The sequence below is a fragment of the Macaca mulatta genome, chromosome 5 (genome assembly GCF_049350105.2).
Source record: "Macaca mulatta isolate MMU2019108-1 chromosome 5, T2T-MMU8v2.0, whole genome shotgun sequence".
Classification (NCBI taxonomy): Eukaryota; Metazoa; Chordata; class Mammalia; order Primates; family Cercopithecidae; genus Macaca; species Macaca mulatta.
This window is the reverse complement of record NC_133410.1, coordinates 63,737,259-63,758,170: the sequence shown is the minus strand read 5'-3', so window position 1 is coordinate 63,758,170 and position 20,912 is coordinate 63,737,259. Positions and strand designations below refer to the sequence as shown.

The 20,912-nt window shown below is 34.5% G+C and overlaps 2 protein-coding genes across 4 annotated transcripts in view; one reads left to right on the top strand and one right to left on the bottom strand.

Moving 5' to 3' along the window:
* Positions 1-20,912, bottom strand: part of CSN2 (casein beta) — a 183,136-nt gene that overhangs the window by 142,493 nt on the left and 19,731 nt on the right. The window lies entirely within an intron of this gene.
* On the top strand, positions 6,929-16,269 carry LOC144340978 (proline rich 27). Its single transcript, XM_078002658.1, has 5 exons — positions 6,929-7,173; positions 8,752-8,775; positions 10,925-11,677; positions 14,654-14,698; positions 16,089-16,269. Exons 1-4 carry the CDS (start codon positions 7,123-7,125, stop codon positions 14,663-14,665), a joined length of 840 nt encoding a protein of 279 aa, XP_077858784.1. The 5' UTR covers positions 6,929-7,122; the 3' UTR covers positions 14,666-14,698; positions 16,089-16,269.

Here is a 20,912-nt window from a genome sequence, read left to right as displayed (position 1 = left end):
TTCATGTTGAATATGTTGGGTTTGCATTGTGGTTTCATTAGGTTGATGACTACTTAAGATGTTTTTACCACTGTTTCTGAGTTACAAAAACACATTTCTTTTCCCCTCAAAATAAAATTTCAAGTGATTCATTGGTGTATAATCAGCATTTTTATTGTTCATATTGACCACCGAGGCTATTGATGCTAATATAAGCAGTTATTTAACTTAACTTTAAACTAGCTTGTCTACCACCAAAATGCTTTATATACACTTTCTGGAAGCTTCAATTTTATTTATCATAACCAATAACATAGAACACTACAAGTTTTATGTTCTCCCACCACGGCTTGGCTCACAGAACTATTTAGCCATCATTCTACCATCTTTCTGATTTATTCATGCTTATTATTTGCCACAATTTTAACCTCAAACCTTCACCAGAGCCCTCAGTCCTCCTCTCTCAGTCCACCCTGTCAGACTAAAGTATGGAGTCAGCCGCTAAGACTATAAACCTCTCAAGACTCCTCATTAATAGTGTCACCAAATGAAGAAAGAGCAAAAGCAAACACACGGGTGCAAACATGGGCTCTGAGGCATACTTGGGCTCCAAGAGAGTCAACACATCCTGAGAAGATGGAGGGATGGGGAAAGCTATAAGGAAAGCAGATCAGGAAGGAGGGGATAGGGATGAAAGTTATTTGTTAAGCATTTGGTTGTAATGGGAATACATTACAGGAGTTTCCATTGGGGAGTAACATTATATGATATATGTCATCGATGAGTGAAAACCTTTAAATTTTGAAGACTTTATCTTTGACCCCATAGAATACATCAATCCTTTATAATTCCCATTGTATTCCTTTCTATCCAATTCCTCTTAGCATTACTTCCTTTCTTATTCAACTGAACATTTAAGGGATTTTCAGTTGACATATGACATATATTTTGAAAAGGTGATATAAGTAGAAGTTAAGAGAATTTTTCTTTGTCTTCATAGAATCCATTCACTTCATTCCCATCCACTAAAATCCTGATTACATTTCATTGTTTCTACTCTCCGTTGGTCTCACTTCCTTTCTTACACAGCCCAGACTTCATGCTTGATTATGTTAAATATTATCTTGATAGCTCATGTAATTTTTCTGCCCCCCCTACACTTAGCCAACCCTACCAGGAAAACACGCAACCACACAAAACTCCGAATTTGATTTCTACTGCCATTCCACAAAACAGATGAATTTTAAAGTAAGTTTATGTTTTTTAAACTGTGTTGGTAACCAAAGACATCTTATCAAACTCTTGTTGACATTAGTGTTAACTGCCTTCAACTCTCCCTAAACTTCAAACTTATCTTACCAGAAACAATTTTCCTTTCTACTTCATAGACAACACTGAGTCCATTGAGCATAAACACTATCCACTTCTTAGTAGGACACATCAATAATTTTATCTAAATCTGAACATAACTTTAATTCACTCAAGTTTTAAAGGATGTATGACCTTCTTTTAGTTCAAAGCTAATGGCTCTTTTGACGTTTTTTAGAAGTTCCTCTGTGATTCATCCTTTTTGATAATGTTCATTGTAGCAAAAGTAATAGTGATGATTTTAATGCCTATAATTAAATAAGCAGCTACGTGCAGTGTAATTTACATATTTGTCTCAATTAACATTACTATTAAATTTCCTATTATCAATGTAACCATTATTATTATATTATTAAATAGAATATTATTTTATTATCACATTATTATTTTTAACAAATGTGAGCATTGTTTCCACTTTGAATATCCAGTACTCAAAACATTATCTGATATTCAGATGAATTCTCAAGTTATTCCATATATTTTAGGCCTAATAGTTTATTTTCATAAATTAAACTAGAACATAGCATTTATTACAGCTCCTTTTTGCCATTAGAACACAAACATTCACAATTTGCCAAAGACTCTTCAGATTCAAGTTTATCACATTGGTATAGAAAGATGACTAAAGATTTTACCTGTAATTGAAGGAGATTAGGAAAATATTAAAACAAAAACACGTTATAAAAATTTGCCAATGAGTTGCATACTTATGGCAACATATTTAGTAACATATCTTTGCAGAATGTTTCTCTTGTAAATTAAATTCCTTGACATTTTCAAGAGCATAGCAGTCCGTCATGGATGAAAAGGCACCCTATTTCCCTGACTACAAATAAGCAGGACACGTTCTGGTTCATCGGTCTTCTAAAATCACTTACCGTTTGTGGACTGAGAGATTGTGTCTAACAAAAGAAGTTACTCATATGCTTATCATCTGTTCTTTTTTCAACTGTCGAACATAATCTACTGATTTCCTATCCTGTTAATCATAAAATAATGAGTTTAACAATACCTGTTTTTTAGTATTTCATTCTCAAATAGGGGATCAATTAAGTTTAAACACAGGTTTTCAACTTCTTCATTTACAAAACCATAGTGCCTTTGGAGCTTTACATTACAAATGCTTTATATTAATGATGTCACTATATGATTACTTTTAATGGCAAAAACTGCAATTACTTTTGCACCAACCTAATACTTATTATCTGCTGGGTTGCATTTCTCATATATTTCCTTGTCTATAACAGTACTCACTAACTATCATTTAAATGACTAAAAGAAGAAAACAAGAAAAAAAATAAGGAAGGGAGGGAAGGGAAAAAAGAAAAAAACAAAGAAAGGAATGAATATAAGGAGAAAATAGAAAAAAAGGCAAAACTATGGGAATGAAAACCTACTAAGTGGTTGCTAGAGTTGATGGAAAGGAAAGACGTTGTTAGTTTTTCATTTGTTTGTTTGTTTTTTACTACAGAGGGTCAATACATGGAAAATGTTAGCATGATGGAACCCTTACATATGATAAAGTAGTGGTGAATATATGACTACATACATTTGCCAAAACACGTAGAAGGCTTAAGCTTTAAGAGTGAATACTGCTAATTGCAAATTAAAAATAGAAGTAAACCAAGATGTTGCAGAAACCTAAGATGGAATACAGCCTGTGACAAATGAATCCAACAGTATATATAAATATATGGCATAGCCTCACCAATGAGGGTAGGAGTAAAGGAGAGAGCTAGGACACTTCAGGAAACATCATCTTGACTGGATGTTGTAACAGCAAAAATAATATTTTCTAATTTCCTTGAGACAACCTCTTTGACTTATAGGTCATCTAAAAGTATGATGCTTAATTTCCTCATATTTTGTAATTTTTAAGATATATTTCTGTTATTGATGTCTAGCTTAATTACATTGGACTGACAAAACACTTATTATTTCTATGTTTAAAAATGTGTTCAGGTGTGTTTTATGGGCCTAAATATGGTCTATCTTGGCATGTGTTCCATGTGATTTTGAGAAGAATGTGTATTCTATTGTAGTTCAGTAGAGTGATCTATGAAAGTCAGTTAGATCAAATTGGTTGATAGTGTTGTTCAAATCATTTTTTTTTTCTTACTGGTTTACTCCCTCCATTTTTGTCTGAGAAAATATTTCTCCTTCACTTTTGAGGAATATATTTCCTGGACCTAGAATTATGTGTTGACAGTAGTATTTCATTACGTTTAAGATTTTATTATTTTCCTCTTTCTTGCATGATTTCTGACAAAAAATTTACTGTAATTCTTATCCTTATTTTTCTGTAGATAATCAGTCATTTTTTTCTGTTGCTGTCTTCAAGAATTTTTGTTTGTCTTTAGTTCCCAGCAGTTTCAATAAAATATGCTGTGTGTGTGCGTGTGTGTGTATAATTTATTCCTGGTGTTCTCAGAGTGTCTTCTATCTATGCTTTTGGTTTCTGTCTATATTTTTGGAAAGTTTTTGACCACTGTTTCTTTAAACATTTTCTGCTTTGCTATTTTTTCTCCTAGGATTACAAATGTTAGATCTACGACATATCCTCAGGGTCTCGAATCCTTTCCTAGGTTGTGTCAAGTCTATCGATTTGCCAGTCAAATGAATTCTTTTTCTCTATTAGTAAATTTTTTATAGCATTTCTAGTTATTCTTTGTTGCAGTTTCCTTCTCTGTGCTGAATTTATCTATGTGATCTTGAATCTTGTCTATCTTTATCATCAGAATATTTAGTATAATAATCAAAGTTATTTTAAATCCCCTGCTCAAGAGTTTCAACATCTGTGTAACAACTGACTCTTATTCTGATTATTGTTTTTTTAAAAAATCTTCAGACCTTGTTTATACTTTTCTGTGTGTCTTGTAATTTTTTATTGAATGCCTGATTTACGGTATAGTCATTAGATAAACATGAGCCCACTTTCTTTCTACGACGGCCTTAGTACAGGGGATTGTGTTAATCTAGTCCACAAGAGAGGAAACTAAACACTTAAACAAAAGGATTTTGTCACTCCTGACAAACAACACTGAACCTAGTATATGACCTAAGAATCAAGCTAAATTACTTCACATTACTCTGATGTAAGACGTGTGCACTGACAATCATTAGTATGCCTCATTTATTCTTTGATATAACATGATACTAGTGCTGTTAGGTTATCAATAATAAATTCACAGGATAGAAGGGCTCTTTGAGCTTCTAATATTTATTTACATTAGTTAATTTATGTTTATAATGCTATTACAGGAAGAGAAACCACACCATTGTTTTAAAAAATTTATGCTATTATTCTATTACATTCTTAACATAAAATGAAGTAAAGCATAAACTTTCTTCATCATAATATCTAATTGATGCCAAAATTAAGTCAAGTAATGAATATTTGCAAAGTGAATTTAGGAATTAAGCTTAATGTAGTTCCTAAATTTGTCTTTTACTGTCATTTTATGGGAAAAACTTCCCTATTTTTATGGTTCTCTGAAATGAAGGAAGTAATTCACAGCCAAATCAATCAAATTCGTAGGTTTTTAAATTATTTTTGTCAGAGTCAATGCTAATTTGTTTCAAAATGAAAGAGTAAACATTGAATTAGGAACTTATAAATATCCCTGGAAAGAAAGGGAGTGAGGCACATTGTCCACATCAAAACCAGGAGCTACATCCACTAGTTTGCACCCTGGAAACAAAGTATCCTTTTTTTTTTTTTTTTTTTTATGTTAAGATGTTCCCATTTTAAAAACTCCTCTACCAGATTTCGGTCAGATGGACTTTAATAGTATACTTGTAAATACATGGCATATTTACATTCTTTCATAATTTGCAGAGATTGATGACACAATCTAGTCTGTATAAATCTAGTCCGCCTCACACCTGAGTTCTCATTTTAACACTGTATGAAGCGAGACTTAGCAAAGAAATTTGTTTTCCCTACACTCAGACTGGACTCAAGAGTTCACATAAACCCTAGAAAAAACAGATCAGTTCCATTCATAAAGCCTCATGTGCTTCCGAAGAACTGAAAAATAGGGTCAAGTAAGTCTCTCTTACTTAACATGCTATTTCAAGAAAAAAATAAGGAAAAGGATAATGAAACACTTTTTATCAAATTGTGTGTCAGTGAAAACCTGATGTACAATACCAAAGATCACTAGAGTAAAGGCCACTCAGTGTGTGGTCAAAACTATGTTGAACAGGTAAGCAGCTTAGCCAACATTAAAAATATGTTTTGAGAAATATGATGATTTTTTTCCAGCCTAGATTTTGACAAGGATTATGAAAGCATCCACAATCTTATCAAAAAAAAAAACTTGGAAGTTCATTATATTATTAGAAAATGCATAGCATATAAGCAATACATTCTCACTTCACAAAAAATAGATTACAGAAAATAAAAGAAAAATATAAAAATAAGTATAAAAACAAAGTCATCTTCTAATTCATAATAACTCATTAAATATTTTACCAATAATTATGTTCTTATCTACTACACAATTTTTTATTTTAAATTAGTTTTCTGTCGTATATAAAGTTGGTGCTCTTTTTACAGTGCTACAAGTCTCTAGAGGAGGAATATTATTCTTGTGTCTATTTGCTGTTTTAGTTATTTAGTTGTATTTATTTATTTGTTTTATAATTTTAACTTCTATTTTGGATTCACGGGCTACATGTGCAGGTTTGTTACACAGGTATATTGCATGATGCTGAGGTTTGGGGTAAGGATGCATCCCTTCACCCAGGTATTGAGCATAGTACTCAACAGGTAGTTTTTCAGCCCACTTCCTCTCCTCCCTCCCCCCACTAGTATTCCCCAGTCTCTCATGTTGCCATCTTTATGTCCAGATGTACTTAATGTTTAGCTCCCATTTATAAGGGAGAACACGAATATTTGGTTTTCTGTTCCTGCATTATTAATTTACTTATGACAATGGCCACCAACTGTATTCATGTTACTGAAAAGGACATGATTTTATTCTCTTTATGGCTTATCTTTGCAATATTTAACATTTAAATATTCACTTAGCAATATATCATGAACCTAATATTATTATTCTTAATAAAACTTCTTGTTGGGATTTTATATTTTTCATATTATGAAATTCTAAATAATGCTATAAGTGTCCTTGTATATGCAATTTTTTGGTACAAGTGGAGCTATTTTGTTTTTGAAGAAGAAGCCATAACTTTAATAATCAATCCGTTGGAGAATGGTTTTAAGTTCTTTGAGCAAAATTGAGCCTAATTAAGACACACCTGAGAATATGGCTTCTCCACTATTCTTCAGAAATAGAGAAAAAAAATTATGATCAAGTTTAAGATTACAAATTTTTCTAAGTAGGTGATACCAATCTCCCACTGAATTCATAAAAACAAAATATGAAGAAGCACCCATAGAATGGTGACATTTAAGCAATTTTATTTCCTGGTGAGATCTCCAAGATAAATTAATTGCAAAATGTGTCCCTGGGGAGCTAAATGAGTTGACATTTACTTTCAGACATTTTAGTTAGAAGTCAATTAACTGTTGAACGGTATCTGCTAATATATATATATATTTTGGCTTTAGTGATATTCATGTTAAGTCATACAGACAATAGTTAAATAGCAGGGCCAACTATTCTGTTAAGGGTTTTCCTAGACAGACTGAAAAAGCAATGTATTCTTTTGTTTCTCTCTAAAAGAAGAAAAACATAATTTAAAAATATAGTGCATATTTTCTAAAACAATAAATTTATAGTATTAATATTCATAGGGTCAATCAAAATGAAGCTTCTCCTTTGGGCCTGCATTGTATGTGCTGCTTTTGCAAGGAAGGTAAGTAAATGGACTTCCAAAATTGTAACAATTGTATAACCATTAGATAATTGTTGATAGGGATTTGTGCTTATGATAAAGTTACTATAATGTTTATAATAAAGCAGCAAAAAGACATAGATGGACATGAGGTTTGTAGTGTCAGACTTTTCAAAGGAAAATTTAGAAATTAAAATAATAAAGTTGTAATATCTGAAAATAGATAAACAGCAAGGAAAGGAGGTGAGTTTGGAAATGTAGGAGGCTGGAGGCAGAAAAATTATAGAAAAGCAGGATCCCATGTAGATTATTTTAACAGAGTTTATCTCTTCAAATTATAGAATGCTGGATTGGGCTTCCTATGGCTGTGAAGTGCCATTGCTGGAGGTATTTATGTACAGACATTAGGGATACTTGATGGAATAGAAGTAAATGCACATCATACCTTTAGTGGAATGTAAAGTAATATAGTGCAATGTAATGGCCTTCAGTGTAATGTAAGTAGATGAAATTCTAGTGTAAGAGAAATCTGATGCAAATTCTTAATCCTAGCCAGTGAATATGCTAAATATTATCTTTTTTTAAATGGAGAAAATAATAACACCTACACCATAAAATTGTTTTAAAGATTTTATAAAATAATTATATAAAGTGCTTAGCAGAGTACCTCGGGTATCGTAGAAACTCAACTGCTACATGATACTATTTACTATTGTTATTACCATGCCATCCAAATGTTAAACTATTGTTTTTGTTCCCTAAAATTAGATAAATTAAGCTCCAATTGTTAAAATAACAAATGATGATTTTCCTGTACTGCTTTTTATTTTTATTCTGTAGTTCATAATCTGTGGTCAATTCACAAACCATATTGAAGCTTCATTGGAAACCAAATGGATATATGGTCCTTCTGGTACTGTGATGAGCGGCAAAGACCACTCTTTTTTTTTTTTTTTTTTTTGAGACGGAGTTCTGCTCTATCGCCCAAGCTGGAGTGCAGTGGCGCGATCTTGGCTCGCTGCAAACTCAGCCTTAGGGTTCACGCCATTCTCCTGCCTCAGCCTCCCAAGTAGCCCAGCTAATTTTTTTGTATTTTTAGTAGAGACGGGGTTTCACCTTGTAAGCCAGGATGGTCTCGATTTCCTGACATTGTGATCTGCCCGCGTTGGCCTCCCAAAGTGCTGGGTTTACAGGCGTGAGCCACCGCGCCCGGCGCAAAGACCACTCTTTACCACACAGACGCACACACACACACACACACTACGGACAAAACCTGGGAGATAAAAAGTGAATAGCAAAATCAGATATATGAATGAGAGCTGAATGATCTTTCAGATAATAAAGATTTATGTACATGTTGAATATTACAAACCAAAATCCATCCAGCCAAAGTAAAACTCCCTGAGGAAATTGTTTAAGTCAAAACCATATAATGATAATGATGATGATTATTAAAAACATTCAATCCAGTGACTCAAATGTCAAGAAAATTAACTATAAGTATTGTTAAACTTTGCAAATTTTTCAGCAATATGGGAATGTGGGTACAGATGTTTTCAAATACATAACCACATTAAAATATATTTTCCTTTCTTTTAGAGACGGTTCCCCTTCAACGATGAGGTAAAACTTTCTTTTTTCTTTACATGCAAGTATATTTGTTTTTATCTTAAAATATATTTTACATTTTAAAACTCTCTGATTCCTTTACAATGAAATTTAATGACTGCTATTGCTCTTTAAATAATAGTGCTATTAAACTCTTCTGATTTGATAGAAAATTTTATGGAATGTGTTTGTGCTCAACATATTTAGCAAAAGGTCTTTAGTCTTTTTAATGAGCAGAAGCATTAAGTGCACTCCCTTTGCAGCGTAAGAAAATTTTTGCTATGACAAGGTTTTCCCCTCATGCCTCTAAAATACATTATCGATATGTCCTAAGTTTACTTGAACAAAGTTAGTGATGAATCTGGAGATGCTCTGTCTGCATGAAGGGTTAGAGCAAAAGAAAGCATGAAGTAGTGGGCCAGCCATATATTCAGGTGTGAACCACTAGCAGGACGAATGTATCCCAATGAGTTAGATGATTTCGCTGCAGGAAATACCCATAAATTATCCCTATGAGACCAAAGAACATACTGATTAACTGACGTTAGATTTTTTTTCAGTTCTTTGTTACTTGTGCCTCAATTTCTGGTAATGGAAGAGTACTAAGAAAATTACACTTATACCCATCCACAAGTATGCCATAAATCAACATGACACTCTAGCAAAGAAAGCCCAAGAGACATAATCTGTGATGTGCACACTTTTGACCAACAATGATCAGACATATAACAAAGGAGTGGAAATCTTTTGAAAATAGTGTTTTAAAATAGAAACTGTGTTAGATCTTATTTTGAATTTCTTATGAGTTAATATTTAAGTCTGCAAATTCTAGGGTTCTATTATCCACAATACAAATAATTGATATTTGCCTCTATGAACACCTGGGGACATACATACATTAATTATGTATGTATATCATACCTCAAGGGTCTCTGGCAATATGACTCGTGAGAAAAATTTAACTCAGTAATTCAGGAAACCTACCTAAAATTGGAAAAAAATTAAATGTTAATTAAGACGCTTGACTGGCTGGGGAATGCAGCATCCCAGACATAAGAAGAAAGAAACCTTGACTGTTTTTCCAGTATGTAGGATCCCAATACCTAGCACAGAGACGGCACAGAGAAGGTACTTATTTTATACTTTAAAAAATAAATCATAGAACTTCCATCAAGAAAAACCTTAAAATATCTCAAAGACCCTGAGAAACAACCTACATTTATTGGGAAACTTCTCAGTATTGTATATTACTATATATAATAATAATATTATATACAATAACATTAACAACATCTACATCCAGTCTGCTCACCGTCTCATTTATTTATTTATTTATTTATTTATTTATTTATTTATTATTATTATTATTTTTTTAAGACAGAGTCTCGCTCTGTTGCCAGACTGGAGTGCAGTGGCCTGATCTCAGCTCACTGCAACCTCTGGCTCCCAGGTTCAAGCAATTCTCCTGTTTCTGCCTCCCAAGTAGCTGGGACTACAGGTGCCCGCCACCACACCCAGTCACTTTTTTTGTATTTTTAGTAGAGACGGAGTTTCACCATGTTGGCCAGGATGGTCTCGATCTCTTGACCTCGTGATCCTCCTGCCTCGGCCTCCCAATCTGCTGACCCTCTTAATGAAAATTTAAGATGCACAGTGTTAAAGGAAGAGAAGCATTGATAAAGAGAGGTAGGAAGTTGAGAAAGATAAGTCTGGAATATGGGACACCTGGAAGAGGAATAATGAAGCAGAGGCTTCTGTGGACACTTTAGAGACCCAGAGAGTGCTGAGGGCAGTGGGAAAGACAATGGAGGGTGCAGAGAAGAAGGCCTGGAGCTACTAATCTCATAATCCTCTATCAATCCTAAAAGTGCGAGTGCTTTCCTTCTATCTTTGTCCTGGCCTAAGTTAGCATATTCTGTGGACTATAACACTCTTATTTGCTTAAACACAAAATATTTCCTCTTCAGTTGGAGTTAATTCAATTTTCTTAAGAGATTATTACTTCTTACTTCAAAAATATGGAAATACAGTAGCCTTAAGAAAGAGAAGAGATTGGAATTCTTTCAAAATATCATTACTTATCATATATCATCACAGTTGTACCGTAAGTAATATATGGACAGGACAAATACAATCAACTTCGACTTCCTTGTTTCTCCTTTAGGATTACAATGACTATCATCACCCACTTCATCCATCTCTGAATATTCCTTATGGCATACGGAATTTGCCACCTCCTCTTTACTATCCCCCAGTGAATACAGTCCCCAGTTACCCTGGGAATACTTACACTGACACCCGGTTACCTCCGTATCCCTGGATTCTAACTGCTCCTGGATTCCGCTATGTCTATCACATCCCTGGTTTTCCCTTAGCTACTCGGTTGAATGTTCCTCCGCTCCCTCCTAGGGATTTCCCCTTTGTCCCTCCTTCAAGGATTTTTTCAGCACCTGCAGCACCCGCTTACCCACCTATTGCAGCTAAGCCTGCTGCAGCTGCACCTCCTACAGCCACACCTGTAGCAGCTGATCCTGCTGCAGAGGCCCCTGTTGCAGCTGAGCCTGCTGCAGAGGCACTTATTGGAGCTGAGCCCGCTGCAGAGGCACCTGTTGCAGCCGAGACTGCTGCAGAGGCACCTGTTGGAGCCGAGCCTGCTGCAGAGGCACCTGTTGGAGCCGAGCCTGCTGCAGAGGCACCTGTTGCAGCCGAGACTGCTGCAGAGGCACCTGTTGGAGCGGAGCCTGCTGCAGAGGCACCTGTTGCAGCCGAGACTGCTGCAGAGGCACCTGTTGCAGCCGAGACTGCTGCAGAGGCACCTGTTGGAGCTGAGCCCGCTGCAGATTCACCTTCACCAGCTGAGCCTGCTACAGCCAAGCCTGCTGCCCCAGAACCTCACCCTTCTCCCTCTCTTCACCAGGTAGGTTGCTTATATCTTACCACTATAAAGTATGATAAATGAGATTTGTAGAAGTGAAAAAAAAAAAAAAAACACTCCCCAAGCAAACGTATATCAACTTAGATATTTTGAACAGCTTTATTGAGATACAATTGACATACCACAAACTACACATATTGAAAGTGTATACTTAGATATGTTTTGACATATGTATACACTCATGAAAAGAATTACCAGGATGGGGAATGTATCTACCACAGTCAAAAGTTTCCTCCTGTTTCTCTGTAATCCCACATCCCCCATCCTACCATCTCTGGACTGTGTTTTGTCACAACAAATTGGTTTACATTTTCTAGAATTTTATGTAAGTGGAATAATATTGTATGTACTCTTGTGTCAGACATCATTCACGTTTAGAGATTTATCCGTGAAGTTGTATTTACTAACAGTTTGGTTCTTTGCAGATTATTATTTTATTATACAGATACACCATAATTTATGTACCCATTCATCTATTAAACAGATTTTAGCTTCCAAACTGGATGCATTTATTTACTTATTGCATTCTATAATGGCTTAAACATCCAGTACAATGTCAAATAAAAGTGATTAGCTGGACATCCCTGCTCTGTTCCTAATATTAGGGGAAAGCATTAAGTTTTTTTTTTTTTTTTTTTTTTTTTGAGACGGAGTCTAGCTCTGTCGCCCAGGCTGGAGTACAGTGACCGGATCTCGGCTCACTGCAAGCTCCGCCTCCCGGGTTTATGCCATTCTCCTGCCTCAGCCTCCCGAGTAGCTGGGACTACAGGCGCCCGCCACCTCACCCGGCTAGGTTTTTTTTGTATTTTTTAGTAGAGACGGGGTTTCACCTTGTTAACCAGGATGGTCTCGATCTCCTGACCTTGTGATCCGCCCGTCTCGGCCTCCCAAAGTGCTGGGATTACAGGCTTGAGCCACCGCGCCCGGCCGCATTAAGTTTTTTAACATATCTTTACGCACACACATGCACATGTATATGTATCTACATACCCTCCTCCTCCTGGGGCCATGTATACATTGTACACACATATTATTATATCTATAACATACACCATGTGTACATAATGTGTATATGTAGTATACACATATGTGTGTGTATGGACATACATATTCATGAGTTTTATTCTGGAATGCTATTAAGTTAGTATGCTTTTACACTTTATTAAACAGGAACAGATAAATATTTTTATCCAAGGCTAATTTTTCCTTTATTGAGATCAAACCATTCTGAGTGCTCAAACTTATGTCCTGTGAATTTTGTGGTTTTTCACTCTGGCTGGGGGGATGAAGAACTTTTTCCTGCCCTATGTGAGTACCAATTGTTGTTCTATTCTGTCCTTTCAGGTAGTTCTCTACCTGACCTCAGGTAGTATCTTCATATAATTAATCAATACTCAGTTGAAATGTGAGGGTATCCTGTTTAAAAAAAAAAACAACTTTTATTTTAGACACAGGGGTTACATGGGGTACATATGCAGATTTGTTACATGGGGATATGTTGTGATGCAGAGGTTTAGAGAATGAATCCCTTCTCCATGGTAGTGAGCACACTAGCCAAGAGGTAGTTTCATAACCCAGCCCTAACCACCACCTTCTAGTAGGCCACAGTGTTCATTGTTCCTATATTTATATATATGTGTGCTCAATGCTTAGCTCCCATTTATAAGTGAGAACACACGATATCTAGATCTTTGTATCTACATCTTTGTGCCCTGTTTTCCCATCAGGTACTCTGCCTGTAAATGTCAGCTATCTTGACCTTCCTGGAGTCCCAGCTCCATCTACTTAACTCAGAGAATCTGCTGGGACACACACTCTCTCTCTCTCTCTCTCTCTCTCTCTCTCTGTCTCTCTCTCTCTCTCTCTCTCTCTCTCTCTCTCTCTCTGTCTCTGTGTGTGTGTGTGTGTGTATGTGTGTGTGTGTGTGTGTTTTCTCTTGCACCAAGCTGTGGAAACTCACTCCAGGCAGTAAGGTAGGACAATCATAGAGAACAACTACCTTGCTTCCTGTCTTTTAGTGATCACTGTTTTACACAGCCTGATAGTTAGATCTTGAAAAATTGTTCCTTTTCATTTTTCTTCTCATGTTTGCACATTATTTTTGTTTTGAGCAAGAGAGTAAATGCAGTTTCTATTATTCATCTTGAACTTTAGCAAAGTTTACTAAACTTTTAGAAAAACAATTGTTCTCAGACAAAAAAAATTTAAGAAGCACCTAGTCCCTAAATTTTAGCAGATATGACCCAAGGAATTAGACTATTTTACCAAAGGGAAACCACGAATCTGAAATACATAGAAGATACTCTGAACCCTGGCGAGAGGCTAAAAACAAATGGAAGTTTAAATCCACCAATGAATTATTTATGCAGCACATTGCCACCACTTGGAAAGCTCTAGTAGTTGTTTCCTGGGAGATAAGAACTCTTTTTCTTTTAAGATATTCACCAGTGGGTTACATTCAATGGTGTTTGCAGCTTCTCTAGAAAGGTATGATGAGCGAGGCTTGTTCTCCAATGCTTCACATATTAAACATGTTCATTCAGTAGATTTGACACAAGCACTTTCCATCTGCCGGGGTATTATGGATACTGTATATATATACCTGTAGCTCAGGGTTCACATGAGAGTAGAAGGAAATGATAGAAAGTGAAGATAAAAAGAAATAGAACCTGATAAGAAGGGACCTTGGAAACACTACTCAATACTTTGGACTTTAGCCTGTAGCCAAAGCAATTTATTAGAGACCTTCACTGAGAGGAGTGATTCAACCAGTTCTCTGTTTCAGAAAGCTAAATCTAGTAGCAGTATAGAATATTTTAAACATGTTAAGAAGAGATCGGCAGAACACAACTTCTTAGAGAAGAAAGATTATTTAGAAAAGATAAGCCCAATACTATGAAATAAAGTACATTTGATTATTTGATTGTTTATGAAAAGATCTTTTTTTATGTTTTCTAGGCAAATCAGTGAAATTCTCTAGAAGAGTACCATGGGTTCATTTCTGTAAGTCATATGTGATAATATAATTTAGAAATTACAGATAAAGAGGTTGAATCTCATAATCAGAAGCTACCTTGGAATGTATTATGTTTTTTACTACACGAAAATGAGAAAGTGGAGCTTAGAGAAGCACTGGTAGTTTGTGCCTCAGAAACTTTCAAACTATTAACTGACGTCTTGTGTAAGGAACTCAGGCTACTTTTCAACAACTAGCGAATTCCTCCTTAAATTGATCCAAATTGATTATGACTTGAAGATTCTAAAATAACAGTAGTTAATATAGGTAAAAACCTTTAACGTGGAAGAAGAGGGTAGGAGTCTACATGGAAAGAGGCATTGTTTACGTTCTCACAGATTGTTCTGTATGCTAACCCTTCAGCCACCATCCTACCCCATATTAAGAACTACTGTTTTAGAAAACAAACAATTTAGACCTGAAGTCTCCCTGTCCCCACATTGCACCACTCAAAGGCACAAACAAACAGCTCAACTGGACTCACTGTGCCTTAGTCATCTGATCAGGGGATAAGCAAGAAATCTGGCCATCTTAATTTCAGGTTCTCATCTTTCATCCCTTCTCAAAGATGTTCCAATTTTAATGTTTACCAGAAAGGTAAATGACAAGGCTTTGACTGTCAGCCAAATCAAAGTTATTTCTGATGTGACATCATTAGCTAAAGTAGAATTGAAAAGCAAATGTGATGGTAGTTATTGTTGTTGTTGGTACCTCTTTACAGCAGCCATTGCCAAAGAAACTAAAAGATATCCATTTTTAGTTAAACCCTGACTATTGCTATTTTGTTTGGTTTTCATTTATTTTACTTTTATGTAAAATGAACAATTGGCTAGTGAGTTAGTTCAAGGTATTAGATACATATAATAGTTTCATACATTCTGTAGTCATTTATATTTAGTATTTTGCCATATAAATTACCCAATTCACAACAGGTAAAGGAAAACAAATACTACCTCTTGGGAAAAGTCTATTAAGGCAGAGAAGGAACTTCACATCATTTGATATCAGGAGATAGTGTTGATCTGAAACCAGCACCCACACAGAAAACATCCTGTGTAATGTATACAGGCAATCAAATAAATAATAACATTGAATTCATATTACATTTTTAAATGAATTGTTGTGAGAATGCATTATTAATTGTTACAGGTACACATAATTATTGCAAGAATGCATAATATCTTCAAGAAGACAAAAGAAAACAAGATGAGTCTCTTAAAAGTATATTTTATTTGTAGCACGAATTTGTAGAAAATCATTCAATAGTCTTTTTAAAATAACATTAAAATCATAAATCAAGAAAAATAATTGTGCTTTAAGTGGGAGTCATTTGGTCATTTTATTATACTAAACTAATATGTTATTTTCTTCTTTCAGATACTGATGCAGAAATCAGTGAAATCTACAAAAATTTTCTTTCTTTTCCAAAGACTATTTCATTCTGTTGTATTCAGAGTATTCATCTCACTACATTGATTTGTTTGTGTTGGTTTTTCCTTGGACTTAATTTATATTGAAATAACATTGATAATTCAATAAATAAAATAGATAATTTAGACTAATGGTGATAAGGTCTGAATGAAAACTACTCTAGGGAGGACTGAAATGGCAATCGTTCAGCCTAGTCTGGAGTCCAATTATACAACTACTATAGGATGATGTTAGTATTGGTTTTGAATGTAATAGGTTTTTTTCCTGAACAAGCATATTTTGTAGTCAAGGATGATTTTGTCACAAAACAGTAAAGCATCTGTGTTTAACCTATGGTAAACAACATGTTAATGAACTATGCTATCCATGACTTAATGGGCAGTTCAAATGTGACATTTACAGTTTTTCATCTCTTTTATGCCAGCACACAATCAATTCATCACCAATTGTCGTTTGATCTACTTCACAAAATATACCCCCAAATCCTAATACTTCTAACCTGCTCCACTGCATCTAGCCAACTCTAGCTATTGTTATTCCTAACAGAAATGGAGAAAGAGCCTCCTTTTTTTTTTTTTTTTTTTTTTTTTTTGCGAAGTCTCACACTGTCGCCCAGCTGGAGTGCAGGGGCGCCAACTCGGCTCACTGCAACCTCCATCTCCCGGGTTCAAGTGATTTTCCTGCTTCAGCCTCCCTAGTAGTAGGGACTATAGGCACGTGCCACCACGCCTGGCTAATTTTTTTTTATTTTAGTAGAGACAGGGGTTCACTATGTTAGCCAGGATGGTCTTGATCTCTGACCTCGTGATGTGTCTGCCTCGGCCTCCCAAAGTCCTGGGATTACAGGCGTGAGCCACTGCGCCCTGCCGGAATTGCCTATTAACCGGTCTACCTGCTTCCACCTTTCCTCCACCTGATCACATACACACATGCATTATCCACTGAGCAGTTACAATCAGACGTCAAATCAAACACTATTCAGATAAGATCTCTGAAAAGCCTCTGATACTTTCTCTTTTAATATGGAATATATTCTAAACACCTCTCCAAGGACGCAAGACTTACCTGGGCGAACTAATTCTAACTTCGTTCCCTATCATTCTCCATCTTGCCCCACGCTCCTGGTGCAGCAGCTTTTTTTTTTTTTTTTTTTTCCTTTTTCAAATATGTTGGTTTTGATTTTATCCAAGAACCTTTGCCCTGATGTATGAATAAGTGCTTTTCTACTTTGGGGGTCTCATGTAGAAATCCTGCTTCAGAATGGTCTTCCCTGAACACTCTATCTACATACATCCCTCTTCTGCAACCCAGTGCTTTTCGTTCTATTACTGACTTCTTTTCCTTGTAGAAGTTACTATTACTGCTTTTTACCTTTTTGATTTATTTGTGTATTGTGTTTGTTGTTACCCTCATCTTACCTCCACAAAAATATATGCTCCATAAAAACAGGCATTTCTGTGTCTTATTCAGCGCTTTATCAGGGCCTGTAGCAATGCCTGGGACATATTAGGTGACCAGTGAATATTTTTGGAAGGAAAAAAAAACAGGAAAGAATGAAGTAACAAACAAAGAGTGAAGGAAGAAAACATTTTTACAAACATTCAGAGTATTTTTATTTTGAAATAATTTTGTATTTTTCTCTATATCCTACCTTGGATCAGAATATTACTGTTATGTATAGCCATGAGGACATGGTCTCAAAAACTGAGAAACTTTCTTAGATAGTAAAATTGTTAACTTGAGATGTTTGCTTCCATCTTCTAGAGTCCAGTAGGAGCTAACTTTAATTTGACTTAACCAATAATCTGAAACTATTATTATAGTATCTGTCTTTCACAGATATATGCAATATTCACCTCTAAATATTTAATGATAAATTTGTAATCATACATGATATTCAAGTTTAATGATTATGTTGTCAAAATTCAGGCTTTTTGTATGAATTGAGGATTTAAAGAAGAATTTGTAAATATGACTGGATAAGAAACAACAGGAAGGTGAAGAAGATGAATCAAAATATAAACATCAAGAGGCTACAAAGTCTTAGCAAATTATAATTGCTAATGGGACATTATGTGGTATTTAGTATCACATTTAGAATGTAGTCATTTGTTATGTTTTTCATGGGGCAAGAGAAAGAATTTATTCCAAGAAAAGTTTGGGATTTTTAAAATAAACTTGACGTCTTATCATGAGCAATATTTACAGTTTTTGCTTTTACTACAAGGTACTGTAAAATGTTTTGCTCTGATAGTTGTGAGAGTATGAAATTTAAGTCTATCACTACAATAATATTTTGTTTTTAGTGTTCATTTTATTCCTCCTGACTGCACTGAGATGAGTTAGATTGAGTGAAAGGTAAACACTAACATTTGAATTGATGTAATTTCCACTGTGGAACAAACTGTTGTTAGTAAACAGACATCAGCTTTGAGACACAGAAAAGTCATCCAAACCGGAAGATTGGGAACTTCCTCAATTACTTTGGCTTCCATTTATTACATTCAATTAGTCAAAAATGTTGTTAATTTTATATTTTAAAGGCTATTTTTGGTAAGGTCTATAACACATTCAAAATACTACATACAAGTGTGTATTATCATAAATAATCCAAAAGAAAACATACATGTAACTACCACCATCTGGAAATTTCACACTAAATTATAAAACATTTCCATCACTGCATATATTGTTTAATGCCCCTTTATCAATCCACCTTCTTCCTTATATGTAGAGTTAAAGACTACTTAGTGGATTAGGGTAACTCATTCTACTTTTAAAAATGATTTTTCCACCTCTAACGTATTCTATAAAATAATATTGTTCACTTTTGCCTACTTTTGAGCTTTTTATTGAAAAATGCTACTGTAAGATTATTTGGAGTATTATATCTTTTGATCAATATTAAGATACATTTGCAGTTTTGTATGTGTGTTTATATCCATCTTACATACTTCTTTACTGTATAGTGTTCCATTTAGCCACTGGAAAATGATATAATGTCGTTGCTTATAGAAAGTGTCTGATTCTTATTCAGTGCTACTTTCCACAGAAAGGTAACTATTCTCATTTATGATTAAGGAATGTTCACTCCTTGGTGTATATGTGCCACATTTTCTTAATCCAGTCTGTCATTGATGAACATTTGGGTTGGTTCCAAGTCTTTGCTATTGTGAAGAGTGCCGCAATAAACATACATGTGCACAACCTGCACGTTCTGCAGATGTACCCTAGAACATAAAGTATAATTTAAAAAAAGGGGGGGATAAAAAAAAAGGACTAGAAAAAAAAAGAAATGTTCACTACTTCACACTGGTATCAACCGCAAGGACCGCTATACTTCTCTAGCAATTGCCAGATGACCCACTACACATTCTTTCTTCTATTTCTTTCTTTTGTGGCCAGAAAGACAGGTCCTCAAAGAGGTATAAGTTTGTATGTATGATTCCCTAGCTTTTTTCTAAAATTTTAGTATGCATTTATATGGCACTTACAATATATAAAAGAGTTTTATGAGTTTTAAAAATGTACATAAACAAGGCATATAATAAATGGTATATCATTCTGCAACTTACTATTTTTACTCAACATTTATATTTCTGAGACTTTTCATATTTTTGAATGTATTAATAGTTTCACTTTAATTGATGTTTGCCATGAAATATCAAATATATCACATGTTATCTGAGTAAAAAGTGAACTGTATTTCCTATATTATGCTGTAGAACTTGCAGACTAATTTAGTTATAGGCCTCATTTGAGGCCCTTGCAAGTAGCCTGAATAAAACGTTTCATTATTTATATTATCATATGCATATATGTGTGTATGTATATATGTGTGCATGTGCATACCTAGTAAAAATCTTAAATCAAAGCTGAAATAAAAAATTATAGGAGAAAATACTATTTTCTACCAATATCACAATGGATAATCTTTTTTAAATGACTACATATTTAGACAAGTTATGAAATACATGTATGAGTATGACATCAATAAGAACTTATTCTCTAACCATTATGAATAGAAATAATCATGGATTCTAATAGCAAATATTAAAATATTATTGAAATAACTAACTGAAGTAAGTCACTTTTTTTTCTTGTTTTTAGTGGGGAGATGTTTGATGCAACTGTGATTCATTCAGGGAAGAGGTAGAACCGTAACATTCTCACGTTTAAATATGTTTTAATGTTTTATGTTTTTTAATTCCACATTAAGAGTTAAGAACCCAATTCTTAACTCTCAAAAATTATTTTATGAAAATTGGTGTAATAATTATGGTCACTATCAAAAAATTTAAGGTAATATTAACAGTATCTTCATTAACTTTAATTTTTAACAGTATCTTCATTAACTTTAAATTTTTAATATAAAGTGAAAAAATAGCATCCTTCATTTCCTATTAAGCTGTATCTAGAGAAAATACAATACGTAAATTGCTGTAATTTAAGGGCTGGAATTTAAATCAGAGTGTGTGCAAGGACGACATGAATGCTAAATCTTACCTTCATGTTTTGATGCTTTTCCCGGACTGAAATGTTAATTTACTTATTTTTATTATATAACCAGAAAATGGACCAATGGTACATGCAGTGTGGAAATACACAAGTGATATTTTAAAGTACCAAACTTCTCCACTTTTGCTGTGGCAATCCAGTGAGAAGATGTCCTCTGTCATATAATCTTTGTACAGGTCTGCACAAGGAAATATATTCCTCTACCTGAATTATTTAGCCTAAAATGAATCTATGAAGTTATTATAAAATACA

Coding starts and splice junctions, on each gene's coding strand:
- LOC144340978 (XM_078002658.1), top strand. CDS start 7,123: ATGAAGCTTCTCCTTTGGGCCTGCATTGTATGTGCTGCTTTTGCAAGG. Junction 7,174..8,751: donor GTGCTGCTTTTGCAAGGAAG/GTAAGTAAATGG, acceptor CCTTTCTTTTAG/AGACGGTTCCCCTTCAACGA. Junction 8,776..10,924: donor GGTTCCCCTTCAACGATGAG/GTAAAACTTTCT, acceptor TTTCTCCTTTAG/GATTACAATGACTATCATCA.